We start from the raw sequence: 20,066 nt of genomic DNA on the forward strand, positions 1-20,066 counted from the left end.
TTGTTCGTCCGTTGTCCTATAGTGCATATTATGTAGATTAGAACGCTGTACCGGAAAAACTTATCGTTGGAGTCAATGATAATATTTCACGGGTTGTACCTACTTATATAGGTAGGACGTTTATTTCGTCAATTGACTATATTTATTTATCGTCCATTCGACTCGGGCGAGCAGCCTGAGCTGACATGCGGACATTTAATTGTATCAATTACGCCCGTCGCGCGTTGGTGTATTAGTTGTATTTTCCTCATAAGTTTCTTATTTTTTCCATGTGGTATCACAACTGAGTCAGGAACCACGATAGTGTTACTTTCACTGACATGTAGATAGTGAGCAAGGTTCTAGGTTGAGCTTGAGATTATTGGAAGAAGGAATAAGCGAAAAGGCGGAAAATGAAAGGCGGGTAGAGTCGATGTATAAAACGCGTCGTAATAACAAAGAAAATCAATTGTATTTAATATTATTTACACACAACAATACATTATTATTGTATAATTAATTCTAAATACAGCACATAAATAATTATTAAAATGATCTCCGACAAAACTACAGTAATCATAAAATATATTGTATCCAAATAGTATTATGACTTAATAATATAAGCAAGTATTATAATTTAATCTAACCCGTCTAGGTATTATAATAATACGAGTAAAACAATATTTTATTAATTTAACTATAAGTACTATACATAATATTTACAAAGATAAAAGTCATTTTATGTTTTTATTGACATAAAAAAATTGTCTTAATTAAATTCAGTCTACATCTACCAGTTAAATGATAAAACCACAATAAAATATAATATAAATTTACAATGTAAGAGGTCACACCCGCCCCCTCGATTAAAATATTATTTAACTTTGTACCATCCTCCTAATAGTAATGGGTCGTCTTAAAAACGCAGTGGTTTAATAATAAATTAGGAAATAAATTAATAAATAAATAAAAATAAACTTCAGTGGGTATTGCAATTTGCCCGGCGCATTGTCAGTCTAGCCCGACAATGGAAAAAACAGTTTTTTTGTTTTTCACAATAGACTTAAAACATTATAATAAAAATAATAATAAATAATAGTTATATAATAATAAAACTAATAATTCACCGGTAGGTGGTACTGCCACTGAATGTAGCATTTATAGTACTTCAACTCGGGAGTTCTAGGCGTGCACGTCCGCCGTTCTCGATGAAATTTTGCCTAATAAATAATACACACCATTGAAATATAATCGTGGTATAAAAAGTTATGCATTTAAAAAGAATAGGCAAACTATTTGTGAAGGCATCTTCCCTGATAAAACGAACTATTGGGTTTATTGTATTTTTTTTTAATTGAAGACGGCGTACACGAAAGCAGTTTTCGTAATAGCGACATAATGTGATATTCGTGAGTTATCAAACATTTAATATTAGTCACGGAACGTAAGAATTATTTAAACCTGAAAAATCAATCCGACCAAATAGTAACGGAATTATTGTTATTTCGCACAGAGATCATCGATTGGACAACAACGCATCAAGACACGGACACGTACATACGATATGTACGGGAACAGGCAAGTCACGTCTTCGGAGACGTTGTTTTATATTATAGGAATGTGCTAATAACAGTGTTTTTATTTTGTCGGAATAAAATGAAAAAAGAAGATACAAAAATCTCACGCTAAAACAACCAAACGAATTTCAAAAACCACCCATTGACTACCGTCGATCTTAAAGGGACTTTTGAGGGGGGGGGGAGTAATGGCGATAAAAATTAATCGAGATGATGTGATCTATTTGGAAAGAGATGCCTTTTATTGTTCAGGAGGTAAAGTAAGTAGCAGGAGAAACAGAAAAAGAAGATGAAAAATGTAAAATAAAATATAAACTGTTTTCAAATTACTTGTAAAGCGCGTTGGCCTTGACCGATAGCCCTGCAGCGACTTTTTCGATGTTTTTAGTCAGGTTCTCCATTTTCCGGATAGTGTGCAGTGGTATGGCAGCCGGCATCGGGTGTGGTGGTATCCGGGATGCGGACGGCACCGGAGGGTTTGGTCTCTTGTTGCTGTTGGCGGCCACAGCATTGGCGGCGGCTGCTGCAAACTGCGCCAGGTGCTGTTGATGGTGCCTAAACAACAGCACCGACGGGTTTGGAATGTGTCGGACGGCCTGGTTGGGGGGCCCGTGTTTGGGTTTTGTGTCGGAAGTGCGAGATGCTACAGACACTTTTCCCGGTTTGTGAGATGCGGCGCCGGATGACTTGACGAACGAACCGGAATTAGGTGGTACAGGAATCCGAAGCGGTACGTTTCCGTTGTGACGTTTAGGCGAACATGAACCGTTTCCGCCATGGTTGATGTTGTTGTTATTATGGTGGTGGCTGCCGTACCGTTTTTTCGCATCCTGCTGCTGTTGTTGTTCCTTACTAGACGACGACGAAGTAGTCATCATGTTTCTAAGATGTACCGCAGTGTCCGAGAGCGTCATCAAGTTCCTCATGCTTGGAGGGTCGTATTGGCCACTATTACCGTTTGTGTGTGAAGACGATATACCCTTGTTGCTGTTGTTGTTGTTACTGCTGCTATTGTTTTTGTTGACTGTGTTATATTGTGGCCCGCAGTCTTTCCTGGACGATTTACCGGACAAATCTAACGCCGAGTCGTTGTGAGATCCATTTTCCAACGATATCGTCACACTGGTCTTAATTTCTTCAGGTTTTGTACCATTGCTGTTCCCATTGTTGTTGTTATTGTTGTTGCTGTTGCTAGGACTTCGACTTTGAGGTATGATGGTTATCGACGGTTTAGCAGATTTGATAGGAATAACCGCCGGCACGGGCTTCTTGGTCTTCGGCCTTGATGGTGCGGGTTGTTCTTCGTGCTGTTCTTTGGGCTTGGGGCTGGATTTAGGAACTTCAACGGTTATTGGAGGGGTAGTAGGAGGACCGTTCACACGTACAATTTCCAACGATGGTCGTTTGTTTTCGAAGTCATGATTACCCGTTAACATGAGCGTCTTGTCCTTTTCCATCTTCAACTTTTCTTCAGCCGTTATTATGCTAACTGTGATTGACGACGGAGGCATTATTATCATTTTACCGTGTGACGGTTCGTTGTTGGATTGCTGTTCGACGGTCGGTTTAGGTTTGGATCGTACAGCTCGAACTTGTTGCGATGGTTCCATAGCCAAAGTTTCACCCTTAGGAGATTCGACTACGGCCTGTGAAGAAGATCGAGACATTTGAGATTTTTGAACATCCCCTACATGCTGCTGCTTTTCATCTGGCAATTTAATTTCTTCACGAGATTTTTTGGGTAAAGCAACACTGTCACAAGATTGTTCTGATAATACTGAGTCATCTTCTTTGTAAGACGATCTGCCTGGAGATGACACAATTGAAGATGCTGACGACGCGCTACCGTTATAGTGTTTGGCATGCCTATGATGTTTATCTTCCTTATGTCGATACCCTGGCAATGTGTTCAGTTTTACTTTCAGCTTCATTATATCTCTATCAGGTGAGTGTACGATAGTAGCCGACGGAGGAGGCGATTGCGACAGTCTTCGTTTGTGATGATGATGGTGTTTTGCCTTCTTACTCTTTCTCTTATTTCGTCCTTCAGATTTCCAGTGCTTTTCCTTGATTACTTTTTCACATTTTTCTTCTTCGGGGATTTCTTCAATAGCTTCATCGATGACAAACATTTGACTAGTGGTTTCGTCATTATTTACTTCATCTTCAGACATATTTGAAGATATCCTTAAACGACCAATGTCATCATCGTCATCTTCCTCGATGATCTCCTCTATATCTTGTTCGTACTTAGAATAATCCTCATCTGACTCTTGAAAATCCTTGTCTTCATTTTCGTTATTATTTGTTGTACTTTGTAGGAGAGTGTCAAATAGGCTCTTCTTTGGTTCTGGTTCTTCATCAGAGATCACGCGATTTCGTTTTCTTTTTCGATAAATCTTTTCTGATTCCAATCTCTCAAATAAAGGTTTTGAATCCAAACTTGTATTTGAAGCATCGTCGCTTTCAGAAATACTTTTGGAAGACATAAAGGGTAAAGAAGACGATGCTACACTATGAGAATCTTCGTCCATATCAACTTCCTCGACCAACTCTACTTCATCTGTGATTGGAACAGCAATGGTAGATTTTTCTAGGATTTGGAAATATAATTCCATTGGTGAGGTCTGAAAATAAATAAAAAAAACTATGGAATCTAATATTGAAAAATCAAACCGACATAACTCGGAACTAAATTAAATGTTTTAATACAAAATATATAAAATAACTATGTTACCTGTTTCCATTCGAAGCAGTAAGCAATGTCTATTAAGGATAAATCATCGGACAAATTTTCAGAAGCATGAAAAATGTCCACCTGTAACATGAATTAAACAAATTTCAAAATTTAACTACAAACATACATAAACTTGTATAACACTCAAGAATTTATTTACATGATTTGTTATCACCCACACAAGAGCATAAGCTAATTAAAATTTAAGTTGTTGTAAAAAATTAAAATATGCTCACTATTTTCCAAATTGTATTATAAATAAATGTTTATAAATTTAAAAAAATTAAGTATTTAGGTGGCACAAATGATTCTAAAATATACGCTGTATTTTGTTGAGATTTTTTTACTAAGAAATATCCGTTATATAGCATTATTTCACGGAAAATTGAAAATTTTAATTTGTTATGCTTAAATTTGATTAATTACAGTAATATCATACATATTAGTGATTAAACATAATACATGGTCGTTGTTTATCTAATGATAAATTACAACGTCTATGTCTATAATGTGAATAGATAATTTGTATCCTTACGTGTCACATTTGGAAGAGTATAGTATACATAAACATAATAACATGTAGACTATGTACCTACTCAGTACTCTCAATTTAAAATTGAACAACTTTTGAGTAGATAAACACTTAAAATGTATAAATAATTACCTGGTGTTGGTCTGTTAAGTTGTATTTCAGTATTAAAAACTTTTTCAGGTGTTCCACAGTAACAGCAGCCGGACATTTGAGGAACTTTTTATGAGCATCCTGTTAAATAAATATAATATGTATTTTACAAAAGGCACTTATCAGAAAAAAAGTAAAATAATAAAAATCACTATTCTCGCCAAATAAAGGCATTATATAACAACTAAATTTATTCACCTTTAAATTTTGGTTCACTGCATTGTTGGTTTCGTTCTCTTCAACATCCAATGTTTGCGAACTGTAATAAAAAAAAAAAAATCAGATAAAAATGAAAATGGATTTGTTTTTAGTTTTGAAAACAAGACATGTCGAGGGGCAAAACCTGTAATTTTGAATGTTACAAACGATCAGCCATTTATCCCTTGGGGGTTTAGAACGGTTACTTTATACACTGAAAACCCAAGAGCTTATCAATAACAAGACTAGGGTTGAAGATTTCAGTTGACTACCCACGACCGCTGCTTTTATTGCATGTCCGGTTTTTTACGCACGAACGAACTTCTCATTTCTCTTGTCAAAAATAACTTATGTATACCAATCGCGTTATTACTCCATATCTTAACAATTAACAGATTAGTTTTCATTTAACCAAACAAGAAGGTAAGTAGACACAAAGTATGAACACTAGGATTACTTGTTGAGGCGTGAAGACATGTATAAATTACTATAATGCTAGCTGCTCACCCATCGATCTGTAGAAATGTGACAATAGAAAAAGAGAACAAAGTATTCAGTAACATCGTGACGTATCTACATATATATAAACATACCTACATATACATATACCTAACTACATACTTTTTTTTACGAATTTCTTTAATTAAAACACAATTTAGGTATTACACTGATAATATAGATAATGGGATAATGTATAATAATAATTAAATTAAAAAAGGAAAACTAATAGGAACAAAGTAGTGGTGAATAAAAAAATAAATATATATTGATTAGATCTAGGTTATCTAACTGCCCCTCGAGTCAGAATTACTGTTCTGGACCCAATAAATTACAAACTTTATCATCACTAACGTTGGCACAACGTTCCACTTGGAATAAATACATATTTGTTTAATAACGTAAACCCATATGTTTCGTCCAAAATATATATATATATTTTTTTTTTTATACATGCACACTAACCCCTCGGTACATAAATTGCTGACATCGCCATCAAAGGGGAGATGTGTTCGAGTTTAAAAACAGCTCCCAGAGGGTTGGAAGACTTTTAATCAAAACGAATATATCCGTAGGAGTTTAATAACGATACCATACTTCTTTCACATTTTTAATTCAAAATATGACACAAAAATACTATGATGGGATCTAAATTCGAAATCGTTGAAGTGTGGACACACAGTATCATTCACAGAAACTAAGATGATTTTGATATGCCATGAAATAAATAAATGAATATTCCATAAATAAGGCGTGTCTGGTAAATAATTTACTAAAATTTAGTTAATAATATATTATTTAATAGGTACTTAATAAAACCTAATTTGAAAATTAAGAAATCTCATTAGTAGTTTTTTCAACATAGGTACTATGTTTGGTCAATTATTTACTGAATATCCAATATTTTTTATGTTTGCAATTACACGTGCATATTATGCCTAGGTAAAAACATGGCGACGACAACCTAATTATTTAAAATAGTTGTCAAGTATCTTTTATACCTAAATCTTTAAATAATTACAGTTAATAACATAGAAATATTAAGATGGAAACACAGTAGATGAATTTAAAACAAAATCAACAATTTATAGATCATATATAAATATGGCATTTGGCAATTTACTAGCTATTGTGTATTTTAGCTTTTTACTCTGGCCAACTTCCAAAACTTATCAAGTGGAGTAATACAACATAAATTCCATCAAAACATGCAAACCGCATGTCCTAAATAATTTTCATACGACAATAATACGAAGTCAACAATTACTGATTAGTTGTAGGCCACCGCACTACGCGACGACCTCGGTACACCAAGTACGTGTCGTTCGCGATTCAATATACAGTCAGTTGTCGAAGCGTAACAAATAAAAATCTCTATACTATTAGCCGGCCAGTGACATTTAACGAACAATATTTGGAGAAGCAAACCCTAAGTTTGCGTTTGAATTCAAAATATATTATTTTTCTTTTAAGAATTCAAGTTTACCTATAGGTACCTACTATATATTTTTTCCGTGTTAATAATTATAGGTAACAGAGGGAACGTCTCAAACATCTCTGTATACTCTGAATCGTAATTAACTTTATCAGTAATTGATAGAAAAATGTGATAAAAAAAATTATTTTGACTATAGTATTACAATTAAAAGTTGATCGGTACCAATATAATAACATAACTGAATTTAAAACTGCCAATACTTAATCTCGCAGCAAAAATATTCCTGACCCATATCTGAGAAACGCTTAAAAAAAAACTTCCGATCGAACAACAACACCTGCAGCCTTTGTGTGGGGAATCGTAGTTTTCCCATTTCAATATTCACTACACGCAAATTGAAATATCGACGGAAATTATGGACACCCTTGTTATTGCATGAACTGCAGAAAAAACATAAACATCCCTATACAAGTCACGCGCCACTTGACCCTCGACCAGCGCGAGAAAACCGTTTATTGTTGTAAATTATGTTTATTATGGATATTATATACGTATATATGAGGTTTGTTGTGGGCACCGATTCACTCATGACACGCTCCGTTTGACAGTGCACGCGGTTTGCTTACGTTTTTCCCCTCCTTTGTGTTTCCTATACTTTGCGGTCACAGTACGAATGAGCATAAGGGACCCTTTACCAACATGTATTTTTTTTTTCAATAATGTGTTTCTTCATTTTTGTTGTTTTTGTTTATGTTCATCAATAGTCAATAACAGAAACGGTCACATCATATACAAAATTTGAAAATCCTCACGAATTAATTATGCACCAGTATTATTGTTGTTCCAAACAAATATCCTGTAATATTTCATAAGACAAGACATAACACTGGACATCTGTTGTATCAAAAATCCAAAAACAGTGTGAAATAATTACAAAAAAAAATAATGTTTTCTAAAGTCCCGCGGTAGTTGGACAAGCGAATAATGGATAATATATGCACAAAAACTAAAATACCTTTTGAACTTATATATAGGTACCGAATAAAAATCAATTATCATACAATAAAACAAGTTCGAAATCGAAGTTGTACGATTATTCTGTTCTGTAAAATTAGAAACATTACAGTCGAAATATCAGATCAACTGTTCATTGTTATATCAAAATTTATTGATTAATTGGTTTTTGTTTCAAAATAACACAAAAATGTATAACAAAAATTCAAATCAAATAAATTGAGTATAAATAATTATATGTTTAAATCAAGTGATTGAGATTAGGTTAGAAGGGGTACATACATGAGTTCAACATCCACAATCAGTGTTTGATAGAATCCAGCTCAAAATAAAATCTAGCCACACACCACATACATAATATACTGTCCGCAAAATTATTTATACTATAATCAATAGTGAAGGGATATGGTACGCGATAGAAGAAGAGCGACGGGGTGAATATAAATATTATGATAATGCAATATATAAAATGAATATATAGATGATATATAATGAGTGGTATTTAATAATATTTTCTATTCGTCGCGTTATTGTTCGACGTTTGAACTCATAAAGATCTGTCATTGCAATACAATACTGCATGACGATATAGCCATAAACTTGTTTATGCATTTTATTTATAATAGAATATATGTTTAGCAAAGCGGATGAAATCATGTACTACGCATTTATGTCGTAAGTATGTTTTTACAATAAAATTTGAAATGAAAACAATATATTTTCCGTCAATATAATATAAATATAAATTTAAATGCCGAGAGAGTAAAGCATAAGAAAATATACTTAAATACCATTATGGACTATGGATCCAACTTGTATCAGATCTGTTCACGTGTTAACGATAATTATTTTTCCTCATTAAACATCAGATATAGGTACTGTTATTATACTAAATCTAGATTTTTTTATGTTGTAGTTATAAAAATCAAATGTATGGAAATATTTGTATTTTATATCCTTACAAAAAATATAAATATTTAACGATACCGTGATTATATTTTCATATACAAATCGCACATAATATTGTTTAATATTTAATGGATGTTAAGAAACTAAAATGGACACTCGAAATATTGATGGTTGACCGCACTCGATAAAAAATAAAGTCACAACAATTTACTATTATGCATAATTACGATAGTTTCTCCGTAATGTTGCATATTATTATACAACGTAAAAATAAATGAATTATTCTATCAATAGTTCATAGTTCCAAGACTTCCAACTGTAAATATAATTATATTAGTATTATTAACTATAAAGCATAAACGAAGGAATATAAAGAAAACGTATGTCATCTGCAGTATAAATAATATTTTTAATAGGATAAAAATGTATTTTTTATAGTCTTATATAACCATGGTAATTATTTTTGTTTGATTCAAAGTTTTCGATTAAAATGATTGTTCTTAATTTTGTAAGTCAGGTATAAATCAAAATTTACGGCCATCCGAAATACATAAGCCCAGCACTATGTCTATACACTAGACTACAAAATGCGCATAATGCCGTAATATAATATATTTAATTACAACTGCACCACAAAACCACGTCGCGGTGAAAGTCCTCCAGTACCTACTAACGCGAACAGACGTGGGCGGCAATCGTTATTTTTCACAGCAGTCATGTCTATTAGAGAAAATGTCCTGAGCCACATATTTTATTGTTTTTGACAGACGTCAAATTATCAGACCGACCCCAGTTATTCTCCAGAGCCATTTCTATTCTTTATTCATACGATTATTGGCTTTGGATATAATGGATCAATAATCGGATTCGATACATAACGTATACTACTCGTATATTACGTATACCACATTACCACCTATATATAACGACAATCTTTTTTTTTATGAACCATTCATATGAATGAAAAATATTACAACTTAAAAGTGTAATTGTTTAACCAACTTCTAATCGTCGGTGGCTTAACATGGTGTCATGGTCAACAATTTATTGAAAACTTGAGTAAATAATAATCATAATACGGTAAAAGATTTAAAATCAATTTCTACAAAATCGTATTAGGAATATTATCTGTATGACGTCAATTATATTTCGATTCACTTTTGTTTTAAATGTATTTTTTTTTTTTTTTTGATGATGATTTATTTATTGTACAAAAATATATTTACCTAGTGTCTTCGATGTGATACTGCAATACGAGACTGACAAGGTCGTCTGGCGATAAATACAATTCAACGTTCGGTAAGGCCCTGCGGGCCATCTCTTTGGCATGTAGCCCGGGCACGATTTTGTACACTAGTCGTTCCAATATCTTGTCCCGTCTGCAAACACCAACCACGTTATTATATATTTTAAAACCACAGCGGTACAAATAGATATAGATACACAATAACGATTAAGTTTCATACCTGATGCTCAATAGCGGACGGGTCTTGTGTAGTTGGACGTCGCATATTGGGCAGAATCGACTGGTGTCCAAGTACTTGACGATACAGGACCGACAAACTGTAAAAACAAATATAGGTACCATTGAGTATAATTTTAAGAAAGACAAGAGAGGTAATAATAATAACAACTCGGTAACAACAATAATAATGAAAATACTGACAGTATAGCGTTATTTATAACCATTCAAATACAGCGAGCGAAGTCTATATTTATCATACTATTTTATATATATGCACCATACACCCTCATGTGAATAGTGTGAATATAATCATCCTAAAAAAGTATACCGCTAGAAACCGGCTTGTACGGCTGTATGCCCTTCCGGCAATATTATTGTATAGGTACATCGTCTTCGTATATGCGATAAACAAAACATAATGTTATATCCATTTGCATCATTAACATAATATAATTATGGCTAATAACTTACTAATTAGTGCATAACCAAGACGTATCGTGGCGCTTAACGATGGTAATAGTAAACTTATATCAATAAAACGCCGTACCACCCTACTATTCAACCCGGCACAGCTATATCGGACTCATCATTTGTCAAATTTCGGGATCAAAATAAAGTAATCAGCGCAAATGAAATGCATCACGCTTGTCGGATACTGATGGAGACCCGATTCACGAAGATACTGCACCATCACCGTGTTTAGATACGAATGTAGTACACAATCTACCTTTTAATAACATATTATATGAGGTCATTATAACCCGAGCCAGAATAGGCTACACTCACCTCACCCACTCCTTCCTCATTACCAAGGAACCAGCTACGGTATGCAACACATGCAACGTAAACCTATCGATCGACCACATTATCACTAGATGCCAAAATACACGGAAGCTCGGACAATTTTTAAAAACACAACTTTCCTCCGACTTGCTCTAGGCGAAGAAAACACCGAAGCAATTTTTAAATGTTTCCATTCGTACACTTAAATCATAAATAGTAAATATTTTTAAATTTTATTTCTGTTTACATTATTAAAATTGTAGTATAATAACTTAAGATGTTGAAGCCTTATCATTAATAATACAAATATATACATATATATATATTATAGGTATCGTATATCACGACGCGAACTCTGCAGCGCACAACGAACACTTCACTGTCGTGAGTCGTCGTTGACGACTTCGTTCGAAACGAGAGATCAACAGGACAATAATTAAAATACTTGCAAACACAAATGTTTGTAACGGTTATTGAATTACGATATTATGATGACATGCGGACTTACAGAGTCGTTCGGGTGACATAGGACACGATCCCGCGGGATTCCGAGTATATACGACGGCGACATTGATACGTCGAGAAGAGCAAATTATACTACAATGGTACCAGGGGGGTTTGCCTATGCCCTATACACATGATGTAAAATATTAGTCGTAATATCGTCACGCTCTCGCAGTTCGTGTGACCACATCGTACACGCGACGATTACTCCGTCACAAGCATGGAAAAGATAATAAATTACTATAATATTATACAGTGTGCTTGCAATATATATATATATATATATAAGAGGAATTTCGAAAACCATATTCTCAAAAAAGTATACGTTGCTTTACAAGAATCAATCACCAACCAATGTAAACAAGAGATTTAGGAGTTTTTTTGGACGTATAACACCTCTCTATAATAATGTCCAATGTGCCCCCTCTCTCCACCGGGCACCTGAACGACGCATATCCAGCTACACAAAATGCCTTCTGCTTGCATCTGAGGTGTTGCCATCGCGCTGAGAGCTGATAAAAACTATAAAATGTTTCATACCCACCACCGATGTACCTATATATAATATATATCATACCATCCACCAAAAACTCCAAAAAACTCACTAACCTCCCCTTCACAATGGTATTAGATCTTTTGCAAACACGCTGTATTGTTTTTTTTTTTTTTTAGAGTAGTATATTACAATATTTTATACTCGGAGATCGACGTCTGTACATGCGATAACTGAAGATTAAACGCGAAGGTACAGGCCTATACAGGTAACCATACGCATTGCATGCAGCAGATATAACCTATGGCAAAACACGATGACAATACGCTTGTGGATTACCGTGGAAATAATGACATCAATCCGTTTACGTATTGTTATCGTCTATAATATTTTGTTTTATGTTTGTGTTACAATGTAGCTCGTCATGAATGATATATTGATATTAGATCATTGTGTTTCGTTACACGACACCCCATACTGAAGTGTTAATTGCCGGAATGATAAATTATATACTCGTACAACAAACATCGCGTTGTCCGACACGGGAAAATCGGAAGAAAAACTGTGCGAAATTAATGGAGGATCTGAAAATGTATTATACAATAATAAACGTATATACCTATAACAAAAACATATAATATCGTCAACGCCGCAGTTGAACGATCGGAAGATCGTTGGACCGTGTGGGCAAATGACCTTGACGGGGTACGATCAATTGAAAAAGCGACAGATTCCGAAATATCTTCCTTTATTTTTTCCTCCTGCAGTTATAAACGACGTAACGCGATCATTAGCAACAGCCGCAAACATTATATTATACTCTCCGCCTGTGCTGCACACAACGTCCCCCGTTACCGCCACTGTGGAATTAATGAAATTTCGTAGTGCTTATTACTGCCCAATTGTTCATTTCATTTACTTCATTCCCACTCCCCTTCCGTTGTCCATCGGGTGTCATGAACTAAACTGATGATTATAGGTAAACGCTGCGATATAGAATACAACGCTAATAAATTTTTTCCGCGCTCTATGGAACCATATGAATGTCAAATCTAACCATCTACGTACTATAACGTTTCACTGTTGAACAAAAAAACAAAAATCCAACTTAACCTACCCATTACCTTTTTTATATCGTTCGAGTCTGCAGTTGTTATTAAAAATTATATTACATATGCGTTGCCGTTGAATACAATAATATAACTGGTACAGGTAGAATGCATACATAGATAGTAACAATGAAATTAATTTATGCACTGCATGAATTTGACCTTAGTCGTGAATATCGTCATGGCATGTTTTTTTTTTTTTTTTAAACAGCTCGCAAGTATAGAAATCGGTAAAGTTGCGCGTATTATGTAAAACGAGAATAATTACGAATGACGAGAATTTGTCGAGAGCCGTGATGTTTATGTACATTATATTGTATACAAATATATTTAAATTAGCTCTGCCAAAACTGTTAATAATATAATATATTATAAGGTGCACCGCAGTTAATTTGTCACGAGAATAATAATTAAAAACCAATTAGTTTTATTACGATCGTTGCATTAATAGATTATTAGAACAATTCAGCAAATCATGATACACGAATTTCAGTAATTTATATGATAGCTTATGTGAAGCAATTATTTTATTAAAGAAACGCATTATATAATAACTTGATAAAGATCGATACACCCTGCAATAATAACGAAAAACAATTAAACAATGCTCCTTTGGTAGTTTTTCCCCAAATAAGTGAGGAATCACTCCCAACAAATACATTAGAAATGTGAAAATCTATTCGTGCATTACTTGCATTTGACCCATTATTTTACTTAAATGTGTTTCTCACGTACACATGTTATAGACATACAGTTATGTCGAGGACGCCGCCCTCGCTCTAATCGTCGGCAATTAGTGACTGAGCTATTCTAACACACATACGTACGCACACACACAAACTAATATTTCATGAACACGCGCCTTCCGGGCCCGCCGAGCTCTCCACGTACATTAAATCTCACAAATGTGTACGCATAAATTTTGTAACCCTTTTTGCTATATGATCCGGTGCATTTTATTATATAAATAGGTACGCATAGTGCGTATCTAAAATATAAAACATCCGAGAATGATTAACAAGTTGAGAAGAAAGAATGAAAAAAAAAAAATACTCACATGAATGAAGGCACTCGACAATTGTTGTAGGGTCGATATAGTAGCCAGCGCATAGGACACATACTAAATGCGGGTTCAGGCTTTTCACCAGAGTCCGACGCGTTTCTTTCATGGCTGTCACTCTCTGTAAGGGAAGATAAAAAAAAACACTGAATAAATATTTTTGTTAAACAAATTTGACACGTTCGTGACTGTAATTGTACGCCCAAACAAACCATTCATAATACTTATATAATATTTTTGATGACTTTTAAAATTAATTTAAAGTATATGGTTTATCGGTTATATTATGAAGCGTGGTTTTCTCCTCGGTCTATTGTATACATAATATAGTAAAAATGTAAACATAATCAGTCTTCATTATACGTCACAATTATTGCTTGTAAAACATGGTAGGCATTAGGTATACTAGGTACCTCATTATTATTGTTAAACTATTTACAAGTCACAAGATAAAAATCAGTTGTAATAATTAAGATATTTCGATATACATAAATTAAAAATAATTACGAGTACCTAACCTCAATGAAATACTTCTATAAAACTGTTTTAAAGTGTTCATTATTTTAACACTTACTATAAAAGTTTCATCCATTAAACACGTATAAGGTTCCGTAAAAATATGAATTTATCAAAGCACTTTGATAAAAAAAAAAAGTCCGTCTGAATATAATGCGGAAGATTTTCCGCACTCTTTGTGCTCACAGTGGTGGTAAGACACACAAAGATGTACTCACGAAACCCCAGGGAAACGAAATAACGAATGAAGGCGAGGCAAGAAACGCTACGGGGGTTCAACGATTCATTTCATTAAACGTGTAAACGATATTCTGTCTATAGTGAAAAACACAACAAGTATAGTGGTGGTTTTAGAAGTATAATATAGTTAAACGAACCGTTAAGAAAATCTAATACATATTTTACTTTATTGTGTATCTTTTTCCCTTAAAAATGAGCGCCAATAAAAAAAAAGATTAGCATTTTTCCCTTACTTTAATTTTTACACAATTAGTCTCCATCATATATACCATTATGTTTTTACCACAAACGGAGTCTGAAATAACTCTCCACAATCCCAGGCGTTTCAACCGAAAATCATTTTAATGGCGGGACAAAATACAACGAATGCGGAAATCAGAAAAATTGCTTCGATAATTTTAGACTATAGGTATAGAGATTTTCATTACCTATATACTTAGAAGTTATAAGTTACAACCGTTGTATGTGAAAAGTATATTTCTTAAGATATACACGCCGTCCATTCATCTGACATTACTGCAATTAAATCCTCCTATATTAAAGGATGATTGATTAATCGAAAAAAAATACGATCATTGCAGGCGTATTTAAAATTATATTACTAAGAAACAAATTTTAATTAAAAAATAATTATCATTTAAACTAAGGTTAAATAAAAAAAAATGTTTATATACATTCATAATCAATAGCCATGAAGTCAGAAATGCATAAATGTATAAAAAATCAGTCAGTTAATAGATCATTGTTATTCGTGCAATAGTTTTTTTTTAAACATAATATAACAGCGATGTTATAAGTGTAATGAACATGTTGAAATTGCTAGATTATAGAGAGCTATAAAATATAGGCGTAAAGGTGCTATAGGTAATTTAAGTTCTTTAATAACATTAAAATGAAATCAATTGCAGTGTTACGTAGTATTTAGGATCCATTTGGGTATGTTTCTTCTGCATTTTTTTTTTTTTTTACCGAGGGATAAAAACCATAGAAAAATAATATGAACTCTACGTTTGCCCTCTCATTCTCTTCCGCACCTCAACCACCTCAACACAGCAACGAAAACAAAACGAAATTGGATTAACGCCCCGCCGACGACAACGGCGCCGAGTATATATAGGGTCGCAGAGTAAAAGTATTATTATATAGCCTTTTATTTAATCGCATTACCGAAGGGGGTGGCAGCCCACCGAAAAGTCGGTTTTACCTAAAATCGCTAACGCCCCCGCCGCCTGCACATAAATCATCGTTAAACGCACACGCTGTTATTGTCACCACCACTTCCACCGGAACTGTGTGACTGGCGGGCGTCGTCAAGAGTGACTCGAAAGATCGATAAGAGTTGACGCGTTATCTACGCACCATATATATTATATTCGCAGTCGTCTTAACAAATGAAGATAATACGAGCGTCCGTGGTGCAGAAGGATGTGTTTACTACAAGTATTTGTTTTAGAGTAACAAAATAGCCACCGGCCGACCGGCCTGCAGGTAATATGCATAATGCGGATAGGACATCCCTATATTTAATATACATCACGTTATACTACAGCGACCGAAGAGTCTACTACTTACGATAATGGTTATAGCGGTTGTGGTTACGGTTTATGATTTCTACACGAAATTCTATATTATTATTATGATTATTTAATATTGTCAGCGGTGAGGATACCATGACCTTAATATTGCATGTAACCACTATGGTAACTAGTATGATATTATGATCTTCAATCACACTATACATACAATAATGTATTTTCTATCCATAAATATTTTGTTTATTAAGTAATATTAGGTCGAAAAATTATAGTCACCCAAATTCGAAATTGCGATCATATGAAATGTATGACGAACATAAGTAGAATAAAAAACGTTATTTATCGTATGTCTCTATAGTGACGACTATACTTGGGTACTAAACGTATATAGGTTCACTTATTACAACGTTCAACAGCTGATTTAAGTAAATCCCGTTTCCCATACGGTCCAACGCTGGCACAATTTCGATACACGCAGTATAATGATATGTACACGTGTACTTAAAACCGAAACGTATCATAATAATAATAATAATAATATTCGAAACCCACGGGAACGATAATGTGGCGTGCGGTCTACATAATATGACGGTCGGAGGGAGAGAGTCGACGACGGCGATTTATGTACTCGGAGCGCCACGTGCGATTTATTATCGGTTGCCAGCGCGCGCACTACGTATATATATAACCCATATATCCATCGCCGAATGTGATAACATACGCTGTACAATAATAATATACCTATCCTTCTTTTACCACCTCCACCGGGCGGATAGATCGGTATTGTGTCATTAATGTATTCCAATCGTCGGTTTATTAATCGACGGCCGCCCCCCACACACCTCGCCATCATCGACTATGTACATAGGTACCCGTCGGCCGTCGCCTCGTGCGTCTTGGTCCGTTAAACTTACAAATAACACCGTAATTATTACAAATATAAGCACGGTCGGATAACCCGTCGTCTATAATAACGTCAAACGGTTTTTGGCGGTTGAAAAATAAACCGTAAGTCGTGATGTTGTTATAATATAATACTATCGTGTTCAATGCGTCCCCGAAACTCGGCTCGAACCGTACTCTGCACATAATATTATATTTGCATTATAAAATGCGATCGTTATTATAACAATAGTAATATCATAAATAATATATATTTGGGCTTTGTCGTACAAAATTTATATTCGTGTATGGTAAAGCAATGTGATGATGGGTGTACGCTTTCGTAGCGTTGACCGGCATCAGCTGCAGTTCACGCGTGGCAGAGGGACTGTGTTTTGAATTCTTTTAAATAATAATATTATTATCATCGTTCCGCAATCGGGTTGATTGGGCTACTGCTGTGGCGATGCATTGTAATGATATATATAATATTATATATATATATATATATATATATATATATATATATATATATATATACAAACATACAACATAAACCGTGACCAACACCCATGACGGCAGTCGTTCCCATGGAACCACAACGTCAGTTTTTTTTACGTTCTCCATTCTTCTTCATCCTCACCGGTCGCGTTTCTGTTCGTGAATTTTCTGTACGGGTACCTTCCCTCCCCGTTGCTCCTACTCGACGACTTTCGAGTTCATGCTCAAACTCGTCCGAGCACAACCAGCCATATATACAAAAATAACTTCAAAATATCAAATTTGTTTGGGAAAATCGTTTCGTACACACACGCCTCCCCCCCACACGTGTAACACTCATTCAACGAACAAAGTTGTAAACTTTCGAATTCCACCTGCAGTAAGTAGGTAGTCGAACCAAGTCTCCAGCATTAGAGTCGTTCCATGCAGTCAACGCGAATGGTGCAATCGCAGTGTTACCAACCGGACGCGTGTCGTCGTCGTCGTCGCTGTAGTTTCCCGCGCGCCGGAAAAATCGGCCACCGCGTTATTGATCGCAGCACCCGCGACAGCACACTTGCGCACAGCGCCCACTCGCGGAACGACCGGCACCCGGTGCGATGACATCCTAGAGCAACAAGTGTGGAACGACCTTTTTTTCTTCGTGTATTTGTATTCACCGGGCGGCGTAGCGATCGATAACGACAACGACCCAGGCGGACGGTCTTTGGCCATACAAAGATATTATACTTCCCCAAAAAAAGGGTTCCGTTTGCTCATACTATACGAAACAAGAGTAAAAAAAATAAATATACAATAACAATAGTCACTCGTCCCTCTATACTCGTTCCGGAGGGTGTATTCGACGTCATCGAGGGAGAAACGACATAAATCGGTCGATCGGAATTCCGGTTGCATGATAAGACAAACCATATTGTATAAATGTAATGTTATAATAATAATGTCATACCGCATACCCATCATAGTACACTGAACACGGTCGTATATGAAAGCGTACAATGTAATTCCACCAAAACAATAAGACAGTAAAGCTTGAAAACTAAAAATATTGTTGTTAAAAAATATTACCTGTTATCAACTGAAATGTATTATCGTAATATTATAACAATATATAGTACGCAGGCAGGTACAATATATATATAATGCACGACGACGTTCAACGGCGTGACATTGCAACGTTGCCGGGCGGGTTCAGGACGAGCTGTAGACGGAGCGGCGGCGGCGGCAACGTAGCGGGCGCGCGCACACTACACTTTCCACCACGCGAAAAGCTACGCGGCGCTCGCACACGCACAAAACTACGGAACACAGCGGCGGACGTACGGACGCGCAAGCACGCGACAAGCGGACCGGGAACAGTGCACGCTACACTGTACCACACACACGCACGCACACACCACTACGACGGCCGTCGGTATATTATTCGGCGCGCATGCGCACGACGGAACAGCACTCTGAGTGAAAAATATCACGTACATACATATACATAGATATTACGTACGAGACGCGTACTGTGAAACTCGCGGAGACTACGGCTACACAACGCACTACATGCACGGACGGATAGCGGCTCTCGACTCTCGACGGCGACTGGCGACGCGCGCGACCACTGCCGGCGGCGGCGGCGTCGACGACGACGTCGACGGTGACGGACGGACGGTCGGCCGCGGCGGCGGTGGTGGTGGCAGTCGGGTCACCCCGCCCCCGCTCCGCCGTCTAACGCATCGTGTAGTACATTATCGAACCCCTTTCCATCGGACGGCCGAGCGGGCGGCGGCGGCGGCAGCGCGGACGCCACGCCTGTGCCCAATGGTAAAGCCGGCCGTGACGTCAGCTCGCGGTGGGGATACGGACAACAGTGTGCGTGCGTGCGACGTACCCCTCCGCCGCCGTGGCAGTAAGTCGCCGCGTACGACGAACGTGTCTGTATTTTTCGTGGCCGAAGA

At 35.9% G+C, this 20,066-nt stretch overlaps 1 protein-coding gene across 1 annotated transcript; it reads right to left on the reverse strand.

The window, feature by feature from the left end:
- Positions 1-432: 432 nt before the first annotated feature.
- Positions 433-19,697, reverse strand: LOC107165834 (uncharacterized). The gene is made up of 9 exons (XM_089223111.1): positions 19,189-19,697; positions 14,444-14,567; positions 10,499-10,595; positions 10,259-10,411; positions 5,174-5,234; positions 4,958-5,056; positions 4,294-4,374; positions 1,887-4,183; positions 433-1,199 (listed from the first exon to the last, which is right to left on the reverse strand). Exons 2-9 carry the CDS (start codon positions 14,553-14,555, stop codon positions 1,148-1,150), a joined length of 2,952 nt encoding a protein of 983 aa, XP_089079237.1. The 5' UTR covers positions 14,556-14,567; positions 19,189-19,697; the 3' UTR covers positions 433-1,147.
- Between the last annotated feature and the right edge of the window lie 369 nt (positions 19,698-20,066).

Source organism: Diuraphis noxia, unplaced genomic scaffold (genome assembly GCF_037042655.1).
Source record: "Diuraphis noxia isolate RWA-SAM2 unplaced genomic scaffold, SU_Dnox_SAM2 contig0003, whole genome shotgun sequence".
NCBI classification, from domain to species: domain Eukaryota; kingdom Metazoa; phylum Arthropoda; class Insecta; order Hemiptera; family Aphididae; genus Diuraphis; species Diuraphis noxia.

What these genes read in the sequence shown, in the direction of transcription:
- LOC107165834 (XM_089223111.1), bottom strand. Translation starts at nt 14,555, where the DNA reads ATGAAAGAAACGCGTCGGACTCTGGTGAAAAGCCTGAACCCGCATTTA. An exon ending in CAGTGAACCAAAATTTAAAG is followed by an intron (nt 5,057 to 5,173) that starts GTGAATAAATTT and finishes TTTATTTAACAG; the next exon opens with GATGCTCATAAAAAGTTCCT. An exon ending in AAGGCCAACGCGCTTTACAA is followed by an intron (nt 1,200 to 1,886) that starts GTAATTTGAAAA and finishes ATTATTTATTAG; the next exon opens with GCAAAATTTCATCGAGAACG.